The sequence below is a fragment of the Typopeltis vanoorti genome, chromosome 24, assembly GCF_054136105.1.
Source record: "Typopeltis vanoorti isolate ZY-2024b chromosome 24, IOZ_Tvanoo_1.0, whole genome shotgun sequence".
NCBI lineage: Eukaryota > Metazoa > Arthropoda > Arachnida > Uropygi > Thelyphonidae > Typopeltis > Typopeltis vanoorti.
Window position 1 is genome coordinate 11,501,154 of NC_143572.1, and position 26,016 is coordinate 11,527,169.

The 26,016-nt window shown below is 35.9% G+C and overlaps 1 protein-coding gene across 1 annotated transcript in view; it reads left to right on the plus strand.

The window, feature by feature from the left end:
* Positions 1-26,016, plus strand: part of LOC150092927 (matrix metalloproteinase-2-like) — a 198,170-nt gene that overhangs the window by 68,634 nt on the left and 103,520 nt on the right. The window contains exon 3 of the mRNA XM_090414107.1: positions 24,108-24,397. Coding sequence (XP_090270233.1) covers positions 24,108-24,397 — 290 coding nt within the window. The remainder of the gene's footprint in view (positions 1-24,107; positions 24,398-26,016) is intronic.

A 26,016-nucleotide genomic window follows, 5' to 3' on the forward strand; every position in this document is an offset into this window, starting at 1 on the left:
TAGCATTGTATCAATCCTTATCGACTTAAGTTCTAGTCTTTATTATTAGACTTTTTATTAATAAGCCTACTTTGCAACTGTATTTAATGGTTTCGTTGTTAAGCAAATGGAAGACCGAACTATTGATTTTGTTTGTTTCATGGAATGATGAGTTCAGAGTTATATTTTGAAATAATGACCAAAACTAGTTCGAAGGTTAAGTTCAATCTATTTTTAATTTGATTATAAAAAAATACAAAACTAACAGATAATCATTTACATCTTCATTGGTTGGTTTTGTTATGGGCAAACATCTCATGGAGAATAAGTTATTTTTGCTTAATTTAAGGATTAATTTAAACAAACTTTCCTAGGGGTACATAATCGATTCGACATCATACACACATATATATCTACCCTATAATATAAAATTATAAGCCTTTTTCTGTAACGTTTTTGTGTCACGTTTTTTGTCAAGTTATTTGAAACGTTTTGAAACTCAGGGGCTACCCTGAGTGTCGAGTCTTCAAAATTTGAGTCATCAGAATTCAAGGAGAACCGGCCTACCAGTTCGGAACTCGGGGGATTGGGCGCCGTAGGCGTCGGGGGGGGGGGATCGGATCTCCCTAGTATATATAAGAATGTAGGTTTACATTCTTTCGTGGTTCAGATTTTACCCCTCCCACGCTATATATGTTACGGTCCAAGTAATTAACCGGTTTATATTAATAATTACCGGCTATTATTAATTCAAACTAAATAACAAAGTTAAAGTAAATAATTTACGACAATTAATCACATGAATCGGCAATTATTAATACTTCCCAACTATTGATGGTACATGCAATAATTTTCAATACGCTAAGTTTGGGGGAGGGTTGGGAAGTACCACGCGACTCCCGGCATTGGAAATTTATTTCTATTGTTTTTTTTGATGTTCATTGTAATTGCTCACATTGAACATTGTGAGCAATTAATCTAATTATGCGTTAAGTGAAAACTCGTGCAATTTCACGTAACACGTTTTTCTTTTTATTTATTTATTTATTTTTTTTTGTTGAAAGCGCTAAAAGAAGAAGCGTTACAGATACTTCTTCATAATGGCTTTTTTTTTTTTTTTTAGGTAGATAACCATAATTGACAAGTTCGTTAATTGTCAGCTGGGCACGTGTTCATAATTTTGTGAGCCCGCTCTATCGATTGGCTGAATACGCAGAATTTCATTATGAAATTCTGCGTATGGTTTTCAGAGAAAATTACACGCGACTTCCGGCTTCATCTCCTGCCATAGAAGAAGCTTAGTACTGATTACTACGTTAATGGAAGAGGTTGCTTTTTTCTTATTTACGTCAGTCGCTAGTAAGTGCGTCCATTTCTCCACATTTTCATTTATTTTACGTACCCGTAAGCATAAATGGGAGATTTAGAAATAATGAGAACACGATTTAACGACCAAGTTAATATGTTGAGATCGAAAAAGGGGAAAAATAAATCAGTTATTCACAAGAGAAGAGTATTATTCGTTTTTAGCGAAAGTCAAAAAGAACAAAGAGAAGGTTTCCGGCAAAACACCCGAAGATTATCAAGATATGACATTGTAAAAATTGGAACAGTTGAAAAACTCGTCGTGCCTGTTAAAAATGAAAGAGAGCCGATTATGTATTATACTTTCTTGGAGGAAAATTTTCAGTTAATGCATGACACTCATATTGCCATCGGCCATGGAGGACGAAACAGAATGATGAAAGAGCTTAAAGAGAAGTATAAGAACATCAGTTGAAATTGTTATGATATATTTGAATCTTTGTGAACCCTGCCAAAAGAAATTGAGCATTCCAAAAAAAAAAAAAAAGGGCTTTGTTAAACCATTTAAAAGCAGCAAATTTAATTCTAGATGTCAGATTGATTTAATTGATATGCAGTCACAATCTGATGACGATTATAAATTTATAATGGTTTATCAAGACCATCTTACGAAATTTGTCCAACTTAGAGCTTTTAAAACAAAAACTAGCTGAAGAAGTTGCATATCATCTATTGGATGTATTCACAATATTTGGAGCCCCATGCATCTTGCAAAGTGACAATGGCCGGGAATTCGCGAATAAAATTATTGAAGAAGTTTGTGAAATGTGCTTAAGTTCATGGAAAACCACGGCAAAGTCAATCAGGCTCGGTTGAAAGAGCAAACCAAGACATTGAAAAAATGTTATCCACATGTCTTGAAACAAATAAAACAACAAAATGGTCGGAAGGGATAAAATTTACTCAATTTATGAAAAACAGAGCACATCACTCTGGAATAGATCGCAGTCCCTATGAAGCTATGTTTGGCTGTAAAGCTAAAAAAGGTAGGTTTGAAAACATACTTACGAGTCGATACCTTGTCAGAAATCACGAGTGAAGACGATCATGAGATGATATTAAAATATCAAACTGATAATGATGTTGAATGTCAGAAGATAATCTCAGACAGGGAAAGCGGTATTAGGACAGAGAACGGTGACAATGTGGAAGGGGAGTGAAGACTTATCTGTTGGAGATCCAAAAACAAAACAAAAAAAAAACAAAACAACAAGAGTGTTAGCCAAATCGAAGGAAAACAACATTCTTCTGAAACAGGAAGGATTGACAAGGAAGATAACAAAATATAACTAATGTTGAATTAGAAAATAATGAAAAAAGTAAGGAAAGTACTTCTTCTGCAGTCAATGAAATCATAGGAAAAAATTCAAGAATCTCGAAACTCTGCTAAGCAGTCGCTTAAAAGCAAGCTGAAAAAATGTTACGGCTTTCAATGACTAAATTTCCAATTGCAAATGTACGAGAAAATGTTCGGATAAGAATTCCAGACGTAGATAGGGCTAAGACCGACAACCTGAATATTATAGCTGTTATAATTCTATTGAGAATGAAACATATATAAATTAGGTACAAAATATGGTATTTTAAACCAACTCTATTCGAGGAACGAATTTACCGTTTGTAAGGAAACTTTTATTTCATTTAATGAAGTTCCTGATATTGAGATAAGTCTAAGAGATTGTGCCCGCAAGAATTCTAATTTAGGTATTCAAGGTTTCCAATATTGCAATTGTACAGCCCATTGCAACTCAAATCGCTGCAAATGTAAAAAAAAGTCAGAAATCCTTTGTAATTCCAAGTGTCACAGGGGTCTTTCCTGCAAAAATAAGTACTGTAATTTGTTTTTAACCGGATAATATTTTAATCATATAATAAGGTATTTATCTCCTATTTTTTCTGCTATTAAGTAAAATATTTTTTATAAAACATGTTTTTATTACATTTACCAGAGTCCTCTAGAATTATTAATAATTACCGGTTCATGCGATTAATTCTCGTAAATTATTTACTTTAATCTCGTTATTTGGTTTGTATTAATAATAATAATTATTATTATATCATACCTCCTGTGGAGTAGATGTCCTCCCTCGATGAGTCTTTGGACTCATCGAGGGAGGACATCTACTCTATAGTTCTTTGTCTCACTACTCCACTAACCTTCATCTAACAACAACGCCATCTACCGCCACTAGTACTTTCACAGACAATCACAAACATCTATGCCTGGATTCGAACTCTCAACCTTTTGACTGGAGAGTGGATACGCTAACCACTCGGCCAACCAGGCTGGCAATTAATAGCCGGTAACTATTAATAATAGCCGGATTTATTACATTATACATAACACATACATCACACAAAACCCACTACTTGGCTGATAAGTATCCTGCAGTGGTATTGTAAATGAGGTACATATATACAATATGCACCTCATTGAATTCAGACGAATTATCTTTAGGTTCGTCTTTCTTTCGTTTTTTCTTTAGTCCCATAGTGGAAAAGATCAGAAACGAACGAAATTACTAACATCATTCTGATGAGGAATTTCAACGATACAATTAATTATTATTATTTGACACTTCCAGGGAGTCCAAGGACTCATCGCGGGAGGGCACCTGCTCTTCAACTCCATCTCCACATTCAATCACCAACTGACCGCAACTACACCAACGCCATCTACTGCCGACCACCACTGGTATTTCCACAAACAATCACAAACATCCATGCCCACAGCGGTATTCGAACCCGCAGCCTTTTGACTGGAGAGCGGATACGCTATCCACTCGGCTAACCAGGCCGGCAAATGGATTAAATAATGGATAAATTAAAATGGATTAAATGATAAAATCATCATATCAGCTGAGTAAAGGTGGATTTCATGGGGCTAGTGTAGAGACGAGAAAAAAAAAAATATTGAAGGTATGGTGAGAGGTTATGTAAATTATACTTATGATCCCAAGCACAGAGTTAACAAAATTAAATATGGATTGTACTAATGCCCATATCTGTATCCAATATTAAATGACAGTAGTGTGCCTTAATTTTTTTTTCTTTTTTTGAGACCGCGGAACTCATATGAAAATTTTCATAAAAAATTATCGGAAAGGAATTCTGAAAATGAGGCTGCAAAATATTTTACTCGAGAAAACATATGACACATAATGTTACAAATAATAAAGTAACAACTCTCTACAAATAAGTTAATTGAATAAAATTAGTATTTTCCCCATTCACTGCAAGTTTTTTCAGTAACTACAACAAATTATAAATATATCTGTACGAGTGTAAGGGAACCCCTACAAGTTTCGCGAAACTGCACGGTTTCACTGAACAGACTTGAAGAACACAGTGCATTAGAGGATACGAAGCGGTGAGGTTAATTTGTTATCCGACAGTGCATGTGGGTATGGTGACTTGCCTGTTTTTTTTTATTTTTTTTATTTATTATTATTTAATTGTTGAAGACGGACTTAAGAGTACGTCGCTTTCAATAGAGTCAAATATTTAAACACCAATTGAGCAAACAAAGAAAATAGCTATTATATATATATATATATATATAGTGACCTCATTTATTAGCACACCAACTGAATCCTAAGCCATTTTTGACTTATATAAGAAGACAGTTTGTTTATTTTAATTTATACGATTTTTATCGTTTCAAATTGTTTTCATAAATTTCCTCACTGAAATAAAGTGATTGATACCAAAACTGAAATCGCGTTTGCAAATTTTAGGAAAGATCCCGAATATCAAATTTCAATAAAATCTCACTAGCCAGAGCACAGTGTTAATATGACGAATGGAATAGATAAACCAAAAGAATCTAATCGGTGGCATGGAAAAATTCGAAATGAAGTTACTTTTGAATAATCTGCATTGCATCTCAACTCCATGAAGAATATGTATGTGGACAAGAATGATGTTAATCGCGATGAATGCATCCGTAATGGTGATGATGATCATTATCATCTTGCTCACTCGCTTGTTTCTCTCTCTCTCTCTCTCCAGAATATCCTCCCTATATTCGGCAGAGTTGCTGATATTTTCATGCCAAATTGCTTTTTTTATATTTCTTATTGGATTGTAAACGAAGCTTGCATTTTTATTTTTGAACAGCGCAAGCTATGTAATCCAAATTCCTACAGTAACAAAAATAAAAATATTTCTATTTTCATTTTTATGGTTATTTAAACATTAATAATTCATACACACACATACACATACACACATTACTTTCATCTTAAAATCCCTCTCTTAAACCACTGAGATCTGTCCAATTAAAACAGCATTATCAGTGCGGAGGTACTACATGCGTCAGTCATATTCTTTCATGTTATCACATCCGTTTTTCTGTGATGTATTCACCAAGTTTCCTGTTTCGTTTCTAATTAGCACATAATAAGAACGGAAGTGGGATAACGTTTCCGCACGTGCACAGTATGGGCACCACGCGATATCTGGTGGAAGGGGGTGGGGAGAGCAGGTAAGCCGGTAACTGGACACTGGTTCCAAGGGCAACAAGGGGGCGTAACTTGGTCGGAAGAAAAGTCGATGAGTAATAATCGAGGCTGATTAGACCATGGCAAAAGTCTGGACTTAAGTAGCTTCTCACCTTCCAGATGCAGGAGATGTGGAACGTTGAGTAAGCATTTTCACATTGCTTTGAGAATTATGTGGTAAGAGAGTGGGTTCGATTGTTTTGAATTATAGCTGAAGGCCAGTGTGTTATGTCTGTTAATTGCGTGTATTCTTCTGGCCAGGTTTACATGTTTTGCGGGAAGAAAAAGTCATAAGAGACTAATTAGAAAATCACACGTGATCGAAATGTAGCTCTTGGTGAGATGAAATTTGAAGTCTTTTTCGTAGCTTGCTGTGGTTCCTTTGTAGTAATAAAAATATTTTGGATGTTTTCATTTGATGATTTAATAAATTAAAACATGAATATTAAATAGAACATTTTAAATTGTTAATTTTATTCCTAAACTGGTTATTGCCTTGTATTTAATTTGTATAATGCTTAGTAAGTGTTAGTTGTGTAAGTAATTTATTGTAATATATCTGCATTTTTATATAATTCTGTAATCTCTTATTTTTAACATATGAAATACCATATTGTAAATATAATTATTTAATTTATATTAGTTAATTTTTAATCAGTTTCATAAGCGTAGTATATTAAGTGAATCTCTCACATGATTTACTGGATGAAAATTTGAACTGGAAATGTCACATTTTGGCAATGGTTTCGCCAGAGTGTCCGAAACCTAATGACGATGAAGAGAAGTCGACTCAACCATCAGGCAGTTCTGTCTGCTTTCCTCACTCAGTTGGGCTGTGGTGTAGGGTGTCCGGGACTCCATCACAACCTCCTTGAGTGAGGGAAGTCGTCAGGAAAATACTACATGGTTCATCTGCAGAAGGTTTATGAAAAACTGATTGCTGATTGAAGATTTATCTGCAGGGCAATTCCCAATGAGTGTGTTCTTCTCAATTAAATAGCTGTTCGAACTGAAATGCAAAACTTTATCATATTATGAATGTATTTGGAAATATCTGTAATCATTTAGCAGGTTTAAAAATAACCGGAAGCCTTTCCTCATGATGATATTGTTTTTCACCATTGAATTATAATATTTTTTACAAGACAGATTCTGTATTCTTATTGAGCCATGCTGACACCAAACAAGCAGTTAATATTATGTATGCAATATTTTCCCACGCCTGTTAATTGATATAACATATGAATATGATATAAGTTTCTTATAAATAATAACAGTTTGTGATTATTACTTCTCTTAGTGGTGAAACTAGACATTAACGTCATATACATTCCACGAGTAGTTTTTCTTTCTTCAATATATACAGTCGACCCCTTAAAATATTGTAATTCTTAATTTGTGTTCTCAGTTTGTAGGTATTTCACTTTAACTTTGTTCCTGGCTAAAGCAAAATAAAACCTTATTTTATTTTATTTTTAATATTGAGCCCATATACGAGAGGTTGGGTAATCAACCTACAGCACTTTAGTGCCGTGTATGGATAGTGGTAACCCACTGCTTCCTCTAAAAACAAAACAAATAATAATAATAATAATAATAATAATAATAATAATAATAATAATAAACTTTTAAATGAATAATATTTCATTCAGCAGATTTTTTTTCTAACTCTGATTTTTTCTGATTTTTTTTTATAATGCCTCAGTTGATTATGTTATTGGTATAACTTGGTATAAGCAAGATTCATTCTGGGTAAAATATCAGAACTGTTCAGTTAGATTATGAAGTTCAGATTGTAAGTAAAAGACTTAACTGCTTCTTTTCATATCGAAAATTACTGAAATTTGGTAGCCGGATTTGGTGGATTTCGGCATTCAAGTTTTTTTGTATTCATGTAACATCCTTCTCATGTCTATCAAAACTGCATTTGGGAATGGTTTCCTCCAAATGTTATTGCAATTGTTATTCCTAATGTGTTGTATAAACATACAATATTAAGAAGCGAGGCGTGTGACTTTCAGAGGTGAGAAATATCTTTCTCTTTCTCTTTAAAGATAACGAAGCTAACGACACGCACAAAAAAAATACATAAAGAATAATATATATATATATATATATTCTTATATATATATTCTTATATTCTTTATGTATTTTTTTTTTGTGACGTTAATGAAATGCAGGTACTTTACGAGTACTTTACTAGTTACTAGAATGCGCTCGTAAAGCGGGAATTTATTTCCCATAGACGTAATGTTTAAAACAAGGGTTACTTTATCATCAATGAAATTTGACTAGTAATGTTAAAGGTCGACCAAACAATAGCCATGCATAAACGATGATTTATTTTCCAAAGAAATGAAAATTTAAACTTTTTTTTTACACATTTCACGATAGCATGCATAAAAGTTTTCTAAGTAGTAACTTTTATAGTGCGCTCGAAAATTGAATTTTGTGACGCGAAAATCTCAACTTTTTTTTTTAAATTGTTGAAAAGCTTCGCCTAGCCGATTGAGAATGAAGGAACGAATAGGGTGTTTCAGCTGTTAAATCTTCTTCCTCTTCACAATTTGCCATTTTAAGGTTTTCATTTCTGACTTCGCTGTGTGCTTGAAGCAGATCAGTGACGTCATTGTAGAAACCGCAAGTTGTAGTTAATTTAGCATATTTTAACGCTAGTTTCTGTTTCATTTTGTAAGATCTCTGCTGGTTCTTGAAATTCTTCAAAATTCATCAATAAATCGAGCACAGTAGTACTGTTTTGTATATCTACGTTATTCATAAACAGGGAAATTTGAAATATTTAAATATTTATAAATTATTTAAATGAAGGGGATATTAAATCCCACATTATTTCAAAGCCGAATAAGAAACTCAAAGATCGGAATCAAAGGGTTTCATGCCGAATATAGTAAACTATGAAAATTTCAGCAGATTGTGGCGTAAGCTGAAGCACATAGTCCAAAACTAGGGCAACTCGTTGCAAAGGTGGGTAAAGTTCTGATCACTATTCTTAGTATTACCCATAATGTAAAACAGATCTCCTAGGAGATGTATGATGTTATACATTATGGTGGAAGGTCACTACCCAGACCGGTTTCGACCCTTATTGAGGTCTCATCAGTGAATGGGTAGACCAGGTAATACCAAGGTTATAGCGAAAAGAACTTATATACTTTGCTATACGAGTTGTCATTGCCTATTGGCTCTTTTATTTAAGTAATTTATGGCTGCACCTTTTTTTGGCAACTCGTATAGCAAAGCATATAAGTTCTTTTCGCTTTTGCATTGAAATAATGTGGGATTTAATATCCCCTTCATTTAAATAATGTTACATCGCCGAAGTGAAGCCTATTGGCTCTTTTATTTAAGAATTTATAAATGTTTAGCATCTGTTTATTACATTTAATGTTCATATTTTCAATTTCATTGATACTTAAAGAAAAACAGGAAACTTTTTTTCCCCCTTTCAATACTAATAAGTATTTTTTCTAATTTTTGCACTGGGAATTTTGAGAAGAATTCTGATAAATGAAATCACAGCAGCCTATGGTTAGATCAAGAAAGAAGATGAAACATTCCAGATGTAGAGCAAAATTTAGTAAAACCGTAATAACTCGTTTAAAAATAATGGTTTAGTTTAAATTATATTTAAGGGGAAATTCAATGGTATTTTGAAGCCGAATAAGAAATAATCGAAATAATCGATATTTTCATAAGAAGATTGACTCCTCTAGTTTTTATTTTATAAAAAAATAAAATTTTATTTTATCATAGAATTAATTTTATTATAAAATTAAAATTTTATAATAATCCGAAATCGATTGACATTTTTACATTATGTTGCATAAATACTGTTACAACTTGAACAACACATAAAGCTTTAATCTATCAGTAAATCATTTACAGCTTTCAGCATTTCCACATGAAAAACGTGCATATAGGAGTGTTCAATGCTCGAAATGTTTCGCTTTTGCCTTCACTCACGGCCGAAGTCCGTGAGGCTACATTTCGATAGCGGCAGACACAACATCAACGGAAACGGCCACTGCTCACTCCGAATCCACCTTCAGACTGGCGATTCTGGGGATGTTTCTTGCGGGCTACTCTCTCAAGCTCCAACGGATTCAGATCGGGACACCTAGACGGCCAATCAGATTGTGATATGTGGTCGGGCACATTCGCCTCCAACAATGTGCCACACAGCAGCATTCAGGACTACCACACAACCACATTCAGGAGTACCACACAACAGCATTCAGGGCTACACACCAGTAAGTTGTGCAGTCCTGAATGCTGTTGGAAGTTCCACTGCCTACCGTAAAACAAAGTGTTGTTCAGGGGCGGCACCACAGGTTCCAGCATGATGTTTTGATACACTTTGGCGGAGGTTTTGATCCCTTTCTCGCAGAAATGCAACTGGATATACGGCACGTGCTGTGCGACCACCCGGGGCATATACCCGATCGTTTTGGCGGTTAGACAACTTTTCAATGGTGAAAATCTTCTTATCTGTGAAGAGGATATCTCTGTGTCTGTTGTTCGCATACTGCCGGTGAAGTACCTTTGATTTTATCGCCCTCTGCTGCATAAGTTGTGGTGTTAGGAAGTGTCTCAGTAGAACGACGATAGGCTTTCACCTCCAAGTCATCAGTTAGTGTACGTGATATCATTCTGTGCGAAGCGTTCATCTTTCGCAACATCGCTTTTTCACAGGATTACGCCGGAGGCGTGCCTTCACAACCCTCACAAGCTGTTGCGTCCTAAGCAGCGTGGCGACCTGTTCTTTGGCGATCAGATACATTTCCTGTATCGTTATAACAGTTAATAGTCCGATACACAAACATCTTACTGATTCCCGAGTGCTTTTAGTGTTGAAAATAACAGATGGCTGCATTCCATTCCAGACTTGTGAAGTGTTGTTATATCTACACGGTTCTCATAATCTCTCCTTCTTCTTCTTTGGTGCATCCATCCGAAGATTGGTTAGCTATAGCAGCACATCATAACATCCTGTCTTGTGACTTCCTTTTTATCTCTTCATAACTCTTGGCGCTGGTTAGCATCAATATATTATTTACATATGAAATTCTTGGTCTGAGTCTTGGCTTTTTTAAGGAAAGAAGCCACGAGGCAGACCAAGAATTTCAAGAACCGTCCCCTCCATTATTTCTGTAATCAGTCCCCCCATGCCTCCGATGGTGTCCAATTAGGCTTTTCTTCTCTTATTGATGTGGTTCATTAGTGACCGCTCTTCGTGAACTATATTTAGAACTTCTTCATTACTTTTTCCAACTAATTTTCATCATCTTTCACCAGCACCAAAGTTCAAATGCCTCAAAGTTTTTGATGTCTTGTTTTGTTGGCGTCCAGGCCAACAAAAGCTTATATACTTTGCTCTTATATACTTCATTACTTTTTCCAACTAATTTTCATCATCTTTCACCAGCACCAAAGTTCAAATGCCTCAAACTTTTTGATGTCTTGTTTTGTTGGCGTCCAGGCCTCACAACCATATACTGTAATGCAATGCCAAGATTATTCGTGCTTTAATATCGGATTGGTTTCTTTCATCTTCTGTGAAAAGACTTCTAAGATATTTAAAAGAGGATTCCTGTTGTATTGGGTTATTATTTATTTCCAGATTTATTTTCATTGGATTTGCTTTACTTGTAATTAATAATTTTGTTTTCTTATAATTAATTTTTCGGCTGTACTGTGTGACAATTTCTTCCATCTCTGTCAGGGTGGATTTCAGTTTGTCTTCATTATCAGCTATAACTGCTATATCATCCGCAAACCGTAGCCAGTTAATATCAATTCCATTTATCTTAATTCCTGTTTCTATTAGCGCTTTCAATTTATTTATTGTATCTTCAATGTAGAGATTAAACAGTATGAGTGAAAGAGAGCACCCCTGTCTTACACCTCTACGTATTCTTGCTATTGTAATTTTTGTTTTATTACTATTAGGGCTTCTTGGTGCTTGTAAAGATTAAATATGAGCCTTCTATATATCTCCAGTCTACCTTTATTGTTTTTAGGAGGTGAAACATTTGGTTCCAGTCAATACTATGGAAGGCTTTCTCCAAGTCGAGAAAGACTATCAGCGTATTTTGATTCTTCTCAAATCTTCTTTCGATAACTGTTCTTAGAGCCAGGATTGCTTCCCTTGTCCTCTGCGGTTTCCTGAATCCAAACTGGTCATTGCAATATACTCTTCAGCCTTCTTTGTTAGTCTTTTTTGTATAATTTTTAGTATACTGCACTTCCTTATTTTTGAAGCATGTGCTATTAAGCTTATTGTTCGATGACTTTCACACTTGTTTGCATTATTTACTTCAGGAATTGATCTGATAGAGCATTGTGTAAAATCTTTGGGAATGATCCCCGTTTCATATATATATATATGACTTAATTATGTTTCCTGAATATTTTATTAATTCTGAGGGGATGTTATCAACGCCTGGTGCCTTATTGGCCGACAATTCATTTAGTGCCCATTCAAATTCATCTTTTAATATAGTTGGACATTGCAATTTCTTCCATATCAAGTATTTTTTCATCTTCTACAGCCTTGGCGTCTAGATCTTTTCCACTCTATAGATTTTCTAAATACTCCTCCCATCTTTCCGAAATTTCTTCCTTATCTATAAGTATGTTCCTCTGTTTACTTTTGATAATTGTACTTCTTTTCTTGTTTTGCTGGCTTATTCCTTTTATAATGTTATAAGTTTTTCGATTCTCCCAGTTTTTGTTAGATCTTCTGTTTCTTTACATTTCTCTGTATACTATTGTTCTTTTGCTTCTTCACGCTTTCTGTTTATCATATTTTTTATATGTTTATATTTGCTTTGCTTTCTTCATTTAGGGAGGTTTTATATATATTTTTTTCATCTATGAGATCTAGAATGTTCTGGGTGATCCATTGCTTTTTTATTTGCTTGTTCCTTAATCCTATGCAGTAATTGGCAACCTTGATGATTGTATTCTTCAAGTGAGCCCATTTTTCCTTTAACTTTATCCTTTCCCCTCTCTCCAGTTTTAATGCTTTCATCAGTTTGCCGTTTAGTTTCCACGGTTTTCCTCTGTTTTCAGGTTATTTATGTTCCATTTGGGCCTTTTCTTTGGTTGTGACAGCTTTTTAAATTTCAGATTGCATTTCAATAAAACCAAATTGTGGTCACTGTCAACTTGATTTAAAAATCTATTTATTGTCATAATATAATCTATTTGGTACCTTCCTATATCCCCTAGCATTTTCCAAGTATACCTTCTTCTTTTTGGTACCTCATACTAGGTATTAGAAATGATCAGATTGAATTGGTGGCAGAACTCTAAAAGTCTATCTCCTCTTTCATTTCGGCATCCAAGTCCATACTTTCCCACCTCTCTACCATGCTTGCCTTCACCAATGATTGCATTCCAATCACCCATGACAATAAGATTATCTTCCTTTTTGGTGAGTTTCATTAGATTCTCAATATCTACCTGTACTCTCTCAACTTCATCATCACTGTGGTCGCTAGTAGGCATATAAGCTTGTATTATTATAATGTTTGTTGGTTTTGCTTCTAGTTTTACCATTATCAATCTGCTACTACATTTTACTGAGTTGATTACTCTTCTTCTCCACTCCTTATTGAGAACCACCGCGACTCCATTTTTTGCTGTCTCGTCACCTGAATAAATGATTCTGTAATCACCATTCCAAAAGTCTCCAGTTCCATTCCATCTCATTTCACTAATTCCCAATATGGCTATTTTTAATTTATTCATTTCTCTCTTCAAATTTTCCAATTTGTAGGAGAGTTCTCACATTCAATGTCCCAATGAATGTACAAGGATTTCGCTGGTTTACGACCTGGGAAGCCTTGCTTCTTCCCTGTCGTGCACAAGTATTGAGCCATTGCGCTCTTTACTATCTCTTAGAATGTCTATCCATACTGCTATCTCTCCACTGCATGTTAAATCTCACAGCTAAACAACTCACTCTCTACTGATAAACACGCGAATGTTGGCTGCGCACAGGAGCACTAACGGAACCGGGCTCGAACAATTTTGTGGACAGCGCGGGGGTGTGCGGAAAGGTGAAAGAAAAGACGAGAAAAAAAAAAAAAGTTTACAACTGGTTTTCAACCGCCGGCGAGTTACCAGTCTCGTATATAAGTGATCCCCCCCCGCGTGAAACTCGGTTTTTCGCTCATCAAATAAAAATAAGCAAATAGTCGCATTGCCTTAGTTGCGTAGGCTGTAATACTAACTGAAAGAGAACAGTTGCCCTATAATATCTAAAACTTCATGAAATATTCACTACCAAATTTATCTACATCTTTTTATAAAAATTATTATTTTAAAAACTATAGGATTTTAAAAACTACAACATATTTCATCCAACGTTATGTGGACTTCGTCAGGGAGACAGACCGTTAACTACATTCAAAAGATGAATCACGATAATGAGTCATAATTCATGTGAATATTAATTGTGTCTCGGATGCAGCTGAAGTACATGATATTACACCATTACGTTCAAAGGAACAATTGTAAAAAGTTGCGTAGATTAAAAAATAAAATTATGAACAGTTAATGGTGATCACTTCCCAAAACTTTGATAATGACATGCGGTGTGATCAGTTCAGATTTGGACGATTTTGTCGAGTTTCACATGTTTCTAGGAAAAGACGATTGAATTTGAACTTGCTGGAATGAAGAAGTTTAGTCTAGTTCTAAAGAAATCTGATATTAAAAGAATTTCAATAACCTACCTTAAAGGAATCTCGGAACAAATAGCAAGGATTCTTCAAAAATTCAATTTGTGCACTTCCTTCAAAACAGCTCGGAAACTGTCTTCCTTTCTACGATTTAAAGGATGCATTACCACTTCTTTCCTTACCAGGTGTCTATCAAGTACCCTGCTCATGCCATCTTTGTTATTTTGGACAGACTTGTCGTTAAGCATTGATTAGAATTGAAGAACATCAAGACTACACAATATGTCCAAAAAGAAACAGAACTTTTCGATAATAGGAGAAACTGGTGGCGCCAGCTGTTGTATCTTTTTGTTGTCGAAAGCGGCAACCTTCATTAGTGTTGTTTCAACTGTTTATGACATTTGTTTCATTAGAAGCCGAGTTATAGTGCCAAGAGTGACAGTGTGTTTTGACGAACGGTCTGTCGTCACGATATTCATACCGTATGCGACGAATTCTCGCTATCAATCGCTTCAAAACTTCGAGATAAAACTCACTATTGACCGTTTGGCCAGGCGGAACTAATTCTGATAATGCCCTTGGAATCTTAAAAACAAATCACCATTGTCTTTACTTTTGACTTCTCCAAGCGACTTTTTTTCGGATGCCCCTCTTCTGGTGTTTTAACATTACTGAATCAGAGCATTACCACAAGGCTTCGTAGGTATTACTATGCTTGCCATGAAAAAATCTACTCTTCACTCCCTTGCTAACAATACCCTTCTTAAATTTATAATGAGTGATCCCCCCCCGGGATGAGTTTTTGCACTCCATGGAGATGTTTATTAACGATTTACAATGTTAGCACAAGAGGAAACGCTGCAATAGAGATATGTAAGGTAGTAAATGATTTTAACAGGATACACACCATGGAAAAGAAATGCAAAAACTCATCCCGAGTAGTCACAATCCGATGCCTACACAAAATTATCCACCACCCACTACAAGCATTTTTATCTGTTAATTGCGTATATTCTCTGGGCGATTTGCCTGCTTTGCTGGACGAAAAACCGTAATTTTCAGAAGTTTCTGTTACCTTCGCATTAGATCTGCTACTTAACTTCATCATCATCATCATCATCATCAAATTCCTGCTATGTACCCTCAAGGGGGTGTACAGGATATGACAGTACTACATGAAAAAATTACATCATTACTAACTTCCTATCTACAATTTTCCTCCAAATCAGTCTGTTACTTGTCAAGACTCCAACATTATCAGATCTTATATTTCTATCGTCTAAGGCACTTTGTACCATATCAATCCACCTATATCTTGGTCTTCCTCTGGGTCGTTTTCCTGCCAACCTGGCAGAGAACACTTGTTTTGCTAATCTTTCCTCTCCCATTCTATTTAAGTGACGATACCACCTGAGATTAGCTCTACTAATGCATTCCGGGATGCTGACAATGTCAAGTTCTTTCCTAATATCCTAATTTTTAATATGATATTGCCATTGATGCCATCTGTTCACGCCTCTAATCTTTCTCAGGACTCTCATATCTGCGGTCTCTAGTCTTTGGTCAAGTGTTTTACTTCTGACCCAGCTCTCAGATCCATAAGTTAAAACTGGTTTGAACACTGTCTTGTATACAGCTAATTTAGTGTTCCGACTAATTTCTTTCTTATTCCATATGAATTTATTCAATTGACTTCCCACCATACCAGCTTTGCTGATTCTGTTGTCTATTTCTATATTTAATTTACCATCTTCAGCAAAAATTGGGCCTAAGTAGCTGAAATGTTTTACTTGTTCCACAGGTTCTCCATTCACAACACAGTTGAAATTTTCAATGATTCTGCATATTTTCATTGTCTTTGTCTTTTTATTGCTGACCTTCATACCATATCTATTACAACAGCTATTCAATTTAGTCAGAGAATCTTGCAGACTTGTAGCGGATTTATTTAGAAGTATAACATTGTCCGCATAAAGCAAAGAGCTGACATTAACATCTCCAATTTTGATATCAGGTTTAATACCACTTTCCTTCATAATGTGATCCATATAGATAATGAATAACAGAGGGGATAATGTACATCCTTGTCTCACACCAGATTTCACATTAAACCATCTTCCTGTACTTCCTTCAATTCTAACTGTTGACTTACAACTCAAATAAAGACTAAGTATTGCTTGATATAATGCCCCATTGACACCATATAACTGTAGTGTATTGAATAGCTTCTCTCTTGGCACCTTGTCATATGCCTTTTCCAAATCGACAAAACTTAAATACAGATCTTTGTTATATTCCCATGCTTTCTCGACTATTTGTCGTAAAGTGAAGATCTGATCCTGACAGCCTCTGTTTGGCATAAATCCAGCTTGTTCTTCAACAAGCTTTTTTTCCACAATTCTTCTCAACCGTTTCTCAAGTCTACTGGCATAGATCTTACCAGGAACACTCAGTAGGGAAATACCTCTGTAATTCTCACATTCAGTTTTATTTCCCTTTTTATATATGGGTACTATGAGAGCTCTACTCCAATCATCGGGAATTCGTCCCTCTGTCCAGGCTTTCTGAACTATGCAGTGCAGCCACTGTAAGACTTTTATACCACCATACTTCAGCATTTCTGGTCGAATATCATCTACTCCTGCTGCCTTTCCACATTTCAAGCCTTTGATGGATTTTTCTACTTCAAGTATGGATATGTATAAAAGTATTCCCGACTGCATGCCTGGTCAGTGTTTTTTACCACTATGCTGTCATCACTGCTTGTTTCATTTAGCAGTTTTTCAAAGTAATTACTCCATAGTTCAAGGATATCTTTTTCACCTGTTTTCATGTCACCTTTATCATCTCTAACTCCTTTTACATCACTCTTTCCTCCATTCCTAAGCTTCTTCAACAACCTTAAGAATATTTTGCCACCTTCTTGATATTTATTTTCTATATTCTTGCCAAAGTCCTCCCATGACTTCTGTTTAGCTAGTTTTACATACTGTTTAGCTTTCTTACATTTGTCTCTGTATTCTGTAAGAGTAAAAGCTGACTTATTTGCCAGGAACTTTTGATATGCTTTCTTCTTTTCCTTCACTGCTTCTTTAACTTCCTGTGTCCACCAGGGAGTTCTGATTTTTTTATCCTTGCACACAACCTCACCACTGAATCTCCAAGGTTTGATTCCTGTTCTCAAACTCTTTCATTTTCTTTTCAATAATCTTTCTGTATTTTAGTCTACAGTTCACATCTGAGAGCTGCTCAACTTTTATTCGCTTTAAAACTTTCTTACATGTTATTCTTTTCAATATGAAATTCAGTTTTATCCTGCTAAGACTAAATAGTGATCACTTCCAATTTCAAATCCTCTGTACACTCTGGTGTCCTGCACCAGGGAGAAGACATCACTATTAACAATAACATAGTCAATGAGACTTTTCTTATTCCTAGCCTCTTCTCTCCATGTGAATTTGTGCACATTTTTATGTTGGAACATGGTGTTAATAATAGCCAGTCCATGTCCTGAGCAGAAATCCAACAGATATTTGCCATTATTATTAGCTTTGCTCTTTTCTCCAAATTTTCCCAAAATATTTTTCTATGTCTCGCAATCATTTCCTACTCTGCTATTTAGATCCCCAACAAGGACCATCTTTTCCTTTTTCATTGTGTCAGTTGCTTTTTCTAGAGCTTCAAAAAATTCCTCCACTTCTACCTTAGTAGAACCTTCTGTGGGACCATAGGCACAAATAAGTCTTATTGTCCATTTCCCCATTCTCATATTTGCTCACATTACTCTACTTGAGACTGACTGCCATTCAAGAAGATTAGCCTCGTATTTTGTGTTGAATACTATGGCTACTCCTTCTTTTCCTTGATTGTCATTGCCTGAATATAACATTTTGTATTTATTGCTTAGAAAGATCTCACCAGTTTTGGTCTTTTTTGTTTCAGTCACCCCTATTATGTCGATCTGGTAGTTATCTAATTCCTCAGCTAGCTCCATTTCTTTGCCATTCAGGCTTCTTACGTTGATAGTACCGATCTTTAACTCTGGTGATGTTGAGTTGGGGTTTGTTTTCAGATTTGTTCCAGTAGCTGACTTTTCGCTGTTCGCCCTGGTTCCCTGGCGAAAACAACGTGGACCTTGTTTAACCGGGCGACGCCCCAGCCGGCATGAAATTTTGTCATGTTGTACCATCATTTTTTATTTTGGTTTAACCAATAAGAATACAATTTGGTCGGCTAAATCCCAAATTGCCAGCCCATCCTCGTTCGTTCAGTATCAAAGTAGATACCCGACAGGGTGCACCACGAGAAGGTGAGGATTGGACATTAGGTCAGAAGCCCTGGTCGGTTCTCCGCATTCCTTTAAAGGCTATGTGGAGGTCTCCTCTCAGTTATACAGCTTTGACCCTTAAGCACCCCGCTACTTAACTTTCATTTGAAAAAGTCCATATGAAGATGCCTCTCGTTATGCGAAAATAAAATCCATGTCTTTTCCAGTCGAAGGGAGCATGTCCTGTCATTCTTCCAGTTGATTATGTCTGTTAATTGCGTATGCTCATCATGGTTTACCTTTCTTCAAGAGATGAAAACTCTGAGTTCCCAAGCGTAAAATCCTTCATCTCTATCGTCGGTGCCCTTTGGTTGGAAAGACTTGGGTTCGAATCCTTCCCAGAACGCGACGATCTTTTTTTCAAGTAATAGTGCCAGGACTGGAAATGAGTTTCTTTTTTTAATTTTCAAGAACTTTTCTACTACATACAAAAGATATTATACATTTACTCGCTTCCAAACAATGCGCTTAGAGCATTTCAAGTCCGAAATCCCTACTCAGAAAATTCCAGTTTCATGTTTGATTAACCGAATTAAATTAATTGAATGAATTAACCGAATGTTAATTTTTGAACACTGAGCTGAATTTGCTCTTGTTGAGAGCCAGCAGTTATACATAATTAAATATTCGGAATTATACATAATGAGAAATAAATAAAGATAATTAAAATATATTAACATAAAGCACAATTTAGGAAATAAAGTTGAAAATAATTATACATATATATATATATATATATATACAGCACTGTTTTAAAAATATTGATATAATAAATGAATTATTATGTGCGAGAAGCTTAGCCTGTTCTGCTTCCTCTAATAAGCCGACCCTACATTCAGCCCTTCTGATTTGCAAAGAAAGCATGCAAAAAGTGCTGTTTATATTTCACAGCAGTACATCGTCCAAGCACGGCAGCTTTTCTTAGAGTTAAATTTAAAATGATTTAAGTGGAGATTTCTGACACCATCTACGAAACATGTATTCATTTCTGTCATAGAAAAAACAAATATTTTACACTCCGGATGGCTACTAGACAGAGTGAAACGTCCCATACTTATTTCAAAACCATTGTAATGAACCTTTCTTTCCCTTGACCATATGCCTACCCAAACCGCATCTGCAGTAGGCAACTTTCCAAAGACGACTTTATTTATTAGTTTAAACATTTCGTCATACATTTCCGCCTGCTGATACTCTGCTGCACGTGTGGCGGATGGTGATAATGAAGTACCTGATGAACTATGAAGTGTTTACGAAGGGAGTGAACCGGAAATTATTAAATGTAAATCTCTGCAGGAAGGAACGAAGGAAGGAAACATATAATGAATATTATAACTGTAGTAATTACTATGCATATTCCTATTTAACTGTCGAACGTTTGATTTTTTAAAAACTTTTTTCGTATACAGTTCTTTTACTCCGGGTTCTAGGCTTAGTAAAACCTTATATCTGTTGCCTTCTTATTTCCTTTCCCATTTAATATATATATATATATATATATAATGTAACTCCCACTCATGAAAGGCTGTAAACCTATATAGTACATTAGTACCGCGGTGGGCTGAGGACTTTTTCTATTATTATTAATTTTTATACTGTTTTGCATTTTTTTATTCAATTTTTATCTGGTTTGTAAACTCTACTGGAGTAGGATTTCCAAACAAACATGAAACTTTTTTCATGCTACTTAAAGCCTCCGATAGCAGTGGTTTCACACCTAGTGATGAAATTCATCTACCACCTAAAAACAATCAGACACATCCATGACGTGATTCCGACCTGCAGCCTGTTGGTTAGAGACCGGATACGCTAACCACTCGGCCAACCAGGCCATTTAATAAATATAATCACGTATTATTTACAACTATGGACTCTTTAGACTTATCGTGGGAGGGCCACTAACAGTTCACTAAACAGCATTCTTCATTTGCATAATTCATGTCATACTTATCTTTGAACTCATTCATCGACAAAGCGCTTATAGCTACCTCTGGTAATCCTCACCACTGTCTTAATACTGTCAATACTCAATGGATGGCTAGTGCAAATTTCTTCCAAAAGCCCTTTGGATATATCGTATGATTACTGTTTCCTAATTTCTTCAGCTGGATTGAAATCTAATCCAGAAGATGAAGGAAATGGCAGTTTGAATCCTGGAGGCATTGTCTCGAAGTGCAAATTAGCAGAAGAAATATCCTGATCAGATATTTGAACACAAAGACTCATATCTCATATTCTCGTGCAGATTCATATGATGACTCAGGCTGGATTTGGTGGTGTAACATCTGTAGTAGATCTTACACCGATGTTGTTACAAGGACTTCCAAGGATGGTGAATTAAATCGTGCATCTCCTCCTAGGCGAAATTCAAACCTCGTAGTTGAGGTTGCTATCCTTGTTACTGGTGATTACTGCGCTGCCTGCGAACAATTACAAGTGTTCGCAGGCTGCCCAGATATATCCTTATACATTATCATAGAACTACTACTACTACTATATTGATGTGAAGGATCAACAAAAGGCGAAATAGGAGGTTTTTCTATAAGGTCGAGTCTGGTACTGTACCATGAATAATCTGAGTAGATGTGATAAACTCAGGTAGTATAGAACAAGGAACTAATGTTTGACTCTCTACATCATATTGATTATATAAGATGAGATTGAGTAGCGAAAAATTCCACAGTGGTTAGAACGGACAAATTATTATATGGAATTAATGTAGCACCGTGACGAAGACTATCAGAAGATACACTATCTGTTTTCATCGTCTGTGTCATTTATTCAAGTGATTCTATTTCAATTACTGTATCATCACTAGCTCGTGATCATTCTACCATTACAGAACATTTTGTAGTAGAAAATAATTTCTGAGTCAGACTAGTGCATAAACTTGAATGAGCAAAGATGACCTGAGTTGGTGAATAGTTGGGTGGTGATAACACTGGCCTTTTTTCACTTGTGATCGACATTGCCTCCTCACTAATATCAGAATATCTTCAAGTGGCCATGATGTGTCCAACTCTTTGGTTCTTGGCATAGCTTGTTCCTTCGCGCCTTTATTATTAGCGTTGCGATCTCCAAGGCGCCCCTCTTTCTCGTCTGCTTAACGGTGGCAGTTCTGCCAAGTGTTGTTTTTGTTGTACTCCAGTAAGAAGTAAGGCCTGTCATTCAAGTTAAGATCAACACTCCTGCAGATTAATACCCGGAGCATCCCAATATTGATTAGCAACCTCTGTAACGCCCTTTATATTTAAATCCTTTATATTAAATTCTTTGATATACTGTATATATATATAAAAGAAATGTTTCACTTAGAAACTCTTCAGCTTTTAGCACTGACAAAGTATATATTCCATAATATATTAGCTTCACCATAGAGCATGAACCGAACCGTCGAAATGAAGTAAGTAAACTTAATATCATTGAAAAACATAACATGGTGTTTAGATATTGGCTGTAGAGAAGAGGACTACTTACAGATAAAACCAATGTATGTGAGCCTTTATCTGACACTCTTTTTACCGATTACTTTCAAGTAAGTAACCGGTAAAAAAGCCATTAACATGTTAGATTTATGATCACACTCTTTCAGGCAAATTTTCTGCGATTCTGTCCTCATGTTTTGTCCCAGTAATCAGGGCCCCCTTGTGATCCACTACGCAACTGAAGCAATGCCCAGTAGCAGAAAGTTTGGAGAGCAGCAAAAATTGGATTTTTTTTTTTTTCCTTTTCATATTTTCTTGAATTTAGGGGCGGCAAAATAGCTCTTGCCTAGGGTTGGCATATATCCTAACAACAGTCCAACCAGTAACGATCCAATATCAAAATTAATAACATATTATTATGAGCCAATTTCTTAAGTCAAACAAAAACTCCTTTAATCCATATTTTTAAGATGCTAAGTATGTATATACAAATGCAGTAGTATGTAACGAAAGGAAAAAAAATTAAGCTTAGCAGATCTCTTTCGCTAAACCACAATTTTCTGAAGTACTACCTAAAACTTATAAAAACTCTACGCATATAGTCAAATTATGTTTTATGTTTTGTATTTTTTAAAGAAATAATGACAATTTGCTAAATCATAAATAAATTCTTTTCAATTTAATAAAAATTAATAAAATAATTAATTGTTAAAATCGGTAGCCAAATGCTCCAGCGGATTCTTTGTTATACCACGGAGAGTTTTATGCATGCTTTCTTTCATTTAGGCGTCTCGTCTGTGGGATTAAATTCTGAAATTCCACACAATCTTTCATTTAGGCGTCTGTGGGATTAAATTCTGAAATTCCACACACACGCACGCACGCACGCACACACACACACACACACACACACACACACACACACACACACACACACACACACACACACACACACACACACACACACACACACACACACACACACACACACACACACACACACACACACACACACACACACACACACACACACACACACACACACACACACACACAAAGTTAGTACCATGTCAGAAAATACTAAATCCTGGACTTGTTCTTGGTAAGCAGTACCGACACTAGGAATTTTGTCGCCCCATGCAATAGCATATTTTGCCGCCTTCCCCCTAAAAGAACTCTTTTAATAAATTTTTAATGAAGTTTTATTATGTAAAAATTTAACTAACGACATCCTGAAGTCTGGTTTCACCACAGAACGAATAAATTACCTTTTTATGATTTATTTTTCGTATAGTTTAGGCCAATTTTTCCGCCCCAAATAACTTGTTGTCCCGTGCAAATGCACGTGTTGCACCGTCGGTGGAGTCGGTCCTGTTTGTAAGCACTTTGGATTGCACTGAGAGATAAAATCTGAATACACAGCTGAAAGACAATGAGAAGGGTCTTAAAAAAAAAAAAACATACATACATAACCCCCACCCCACACACTCGCAGCTAAACACTTTTTCCTTTTCTTGCATCCTTTCTGGTGCATCCATCCTTTTCTTGCATCCATCCTCCCTAACAAGAACCGCTGCTGTAGTAAAATAAACTTATAAAGCTGTAATGTATACGTATGTAGTAAAAATAGAGCTATACAATCTGCTTAAATGACTTTAACTAAAAAAAAAAAAAAGCAAAAATCAAAGTCATAAAATTGAAAGCTATCTCAGAAGTGTAATAAAAAATAACGTGCCTTTATCTTCACTTAAAGATAATTAGTTCTATCTTTAAATGAAATGTTCTTTAACCTCGTTAGTGTCAAGGAGATGGCGGCAGATTCGAATTCTACGATGATTTTGGACCAACTTTCCAAAGCATTCAGAGTGTGGAGTGAGGCGTCCAAACTCACTTTTAGAGAAATAAGGAGTAATGATGCGGACATCGTTGTCTCGTTTCCAAGAGGTTCACATGGTGATGGTTATCCATTTGATGGAGAAGGTTCCGTCCTTGCCCACGCATTTTTTCCGGGCGAAGGAATAGGTGGAGATGCTCATTTCGATGCTGAGGAGAAATGGATGGCTGCCCAGACAGCAATCGATGATGATGGTAAGTTAATTTTGTTATTAAAATTCCAACCTCCCCCCCCCAAAAAAAATTAATAAAATAAATTATTACGAGCACTGCAGGACTGTATGTAAATAGGATTAAATAGCGCACCTTTCTTTTCATTTTTATAAATCTGAAACTGGTTTGTGTGTTTTGCTTGATTAAAGAAAAGTGAATAAAACTTTTCGGGAAGGTCTGATTGGCTGTGTGGGTGCCCAGGCGGCCCAGAAACGTATGAAAAACGGTGGAAAGAACTCCACGCAGCTGTTGCGTGGAAAATAAATACTATGCGCCCAAGACAACTATCTGTAAGAGGAAAAGCGCGAATATGCAATATATATTTTTTCCTCTCGCATCTGGTACAAAGTGAACAACATCCCGTACCATGGGCAATGGGCAGACAAGATCCACAGGCTGTGCGCCACCTACATCTGGGGCTCTCGGTACGAACCGATGAGGAGAACAACACTCTTTCACGAATTAGAAGCAGGAGGTCTAGGTCTAATTAATATCCACTTAAAAACAGTTATCAACAGAGCGAAGACGGCAGAAACAGCAAACATCAAGTCATACCACGGATATGCAATAGCATTCCTACAGAAATGCCTTCCACACAGAATAATCAGCACAATGCAAGAGATTCACGAAAGAGTTCCCAGAATGTTTACAGAGATGGCGGAGGGATACGTATTTGTAACAGAGCGCATCAACACTGAAACCTTAATAAGTCAAAAAACAAAAGCAACATACTACAAACTAAGCAGAACAACCATTCCCATACCACAACATAGAGAATTAAGAAGAGGACAAATCACACTCAGCCCGGTATTAAACAATATCTTCAAGCTCCCAATACATCCAAAGTATAAAACCTTCTTCTTTAAAGTACACCATGCCTGCCTACCAACCAAGATGTGGATAGTGGCTAAAGGTATACCCCTTGAAGGGCATGCAACATGCCAGTTTTGCCAGGAACCGGAGACACTATACCACCTAATGTTATATTGCAAGGAAGCAGAAGTAACTTGGAAAGCCGTTAAAAGATGGCTTCCAGAAATCAAAGTAATCAATGAAGAAATGTTATTCTGGCTAAAAGGAAAACATATAAACAGGGTGCAAACAATTGTTCTAATCCTAACGATGTACGCAATTTGGGCTCACAGATGCGACCAAGCGTATGGAAGGGAAGACAGTCCCGGAACAATATCGAAATTACATCACTACATCCAGGAGGAGATCACCAATTCGGTCCAGTCCAGAAGAATGACTACAGAAGAATGGACACACTTAACCTCCAACCTTACATCCGACGAACCCTCCAACCAACAACAGAACGACACCTTCATCACTCCTAGTGGAAATGGGGCAAATCGGAAGTAAATTCGGAAGGATACTAACTCTCCACCTCCACCAGAGGAAACAGCACCTGAGTCACTTGGAACAGATCTCCTACCGCAGGAAAAAAAAGTGCTCTCCTACTTCATTGCATGCGAATATTATTTCGCTGTACAGATGTATATATGATTTATCTTGTAGAATATATAGATTGTTAAATATATAATAAGTGTGATATATAATTATATATATGGTATGTAAATAGAATTAACTGTATATTTAAA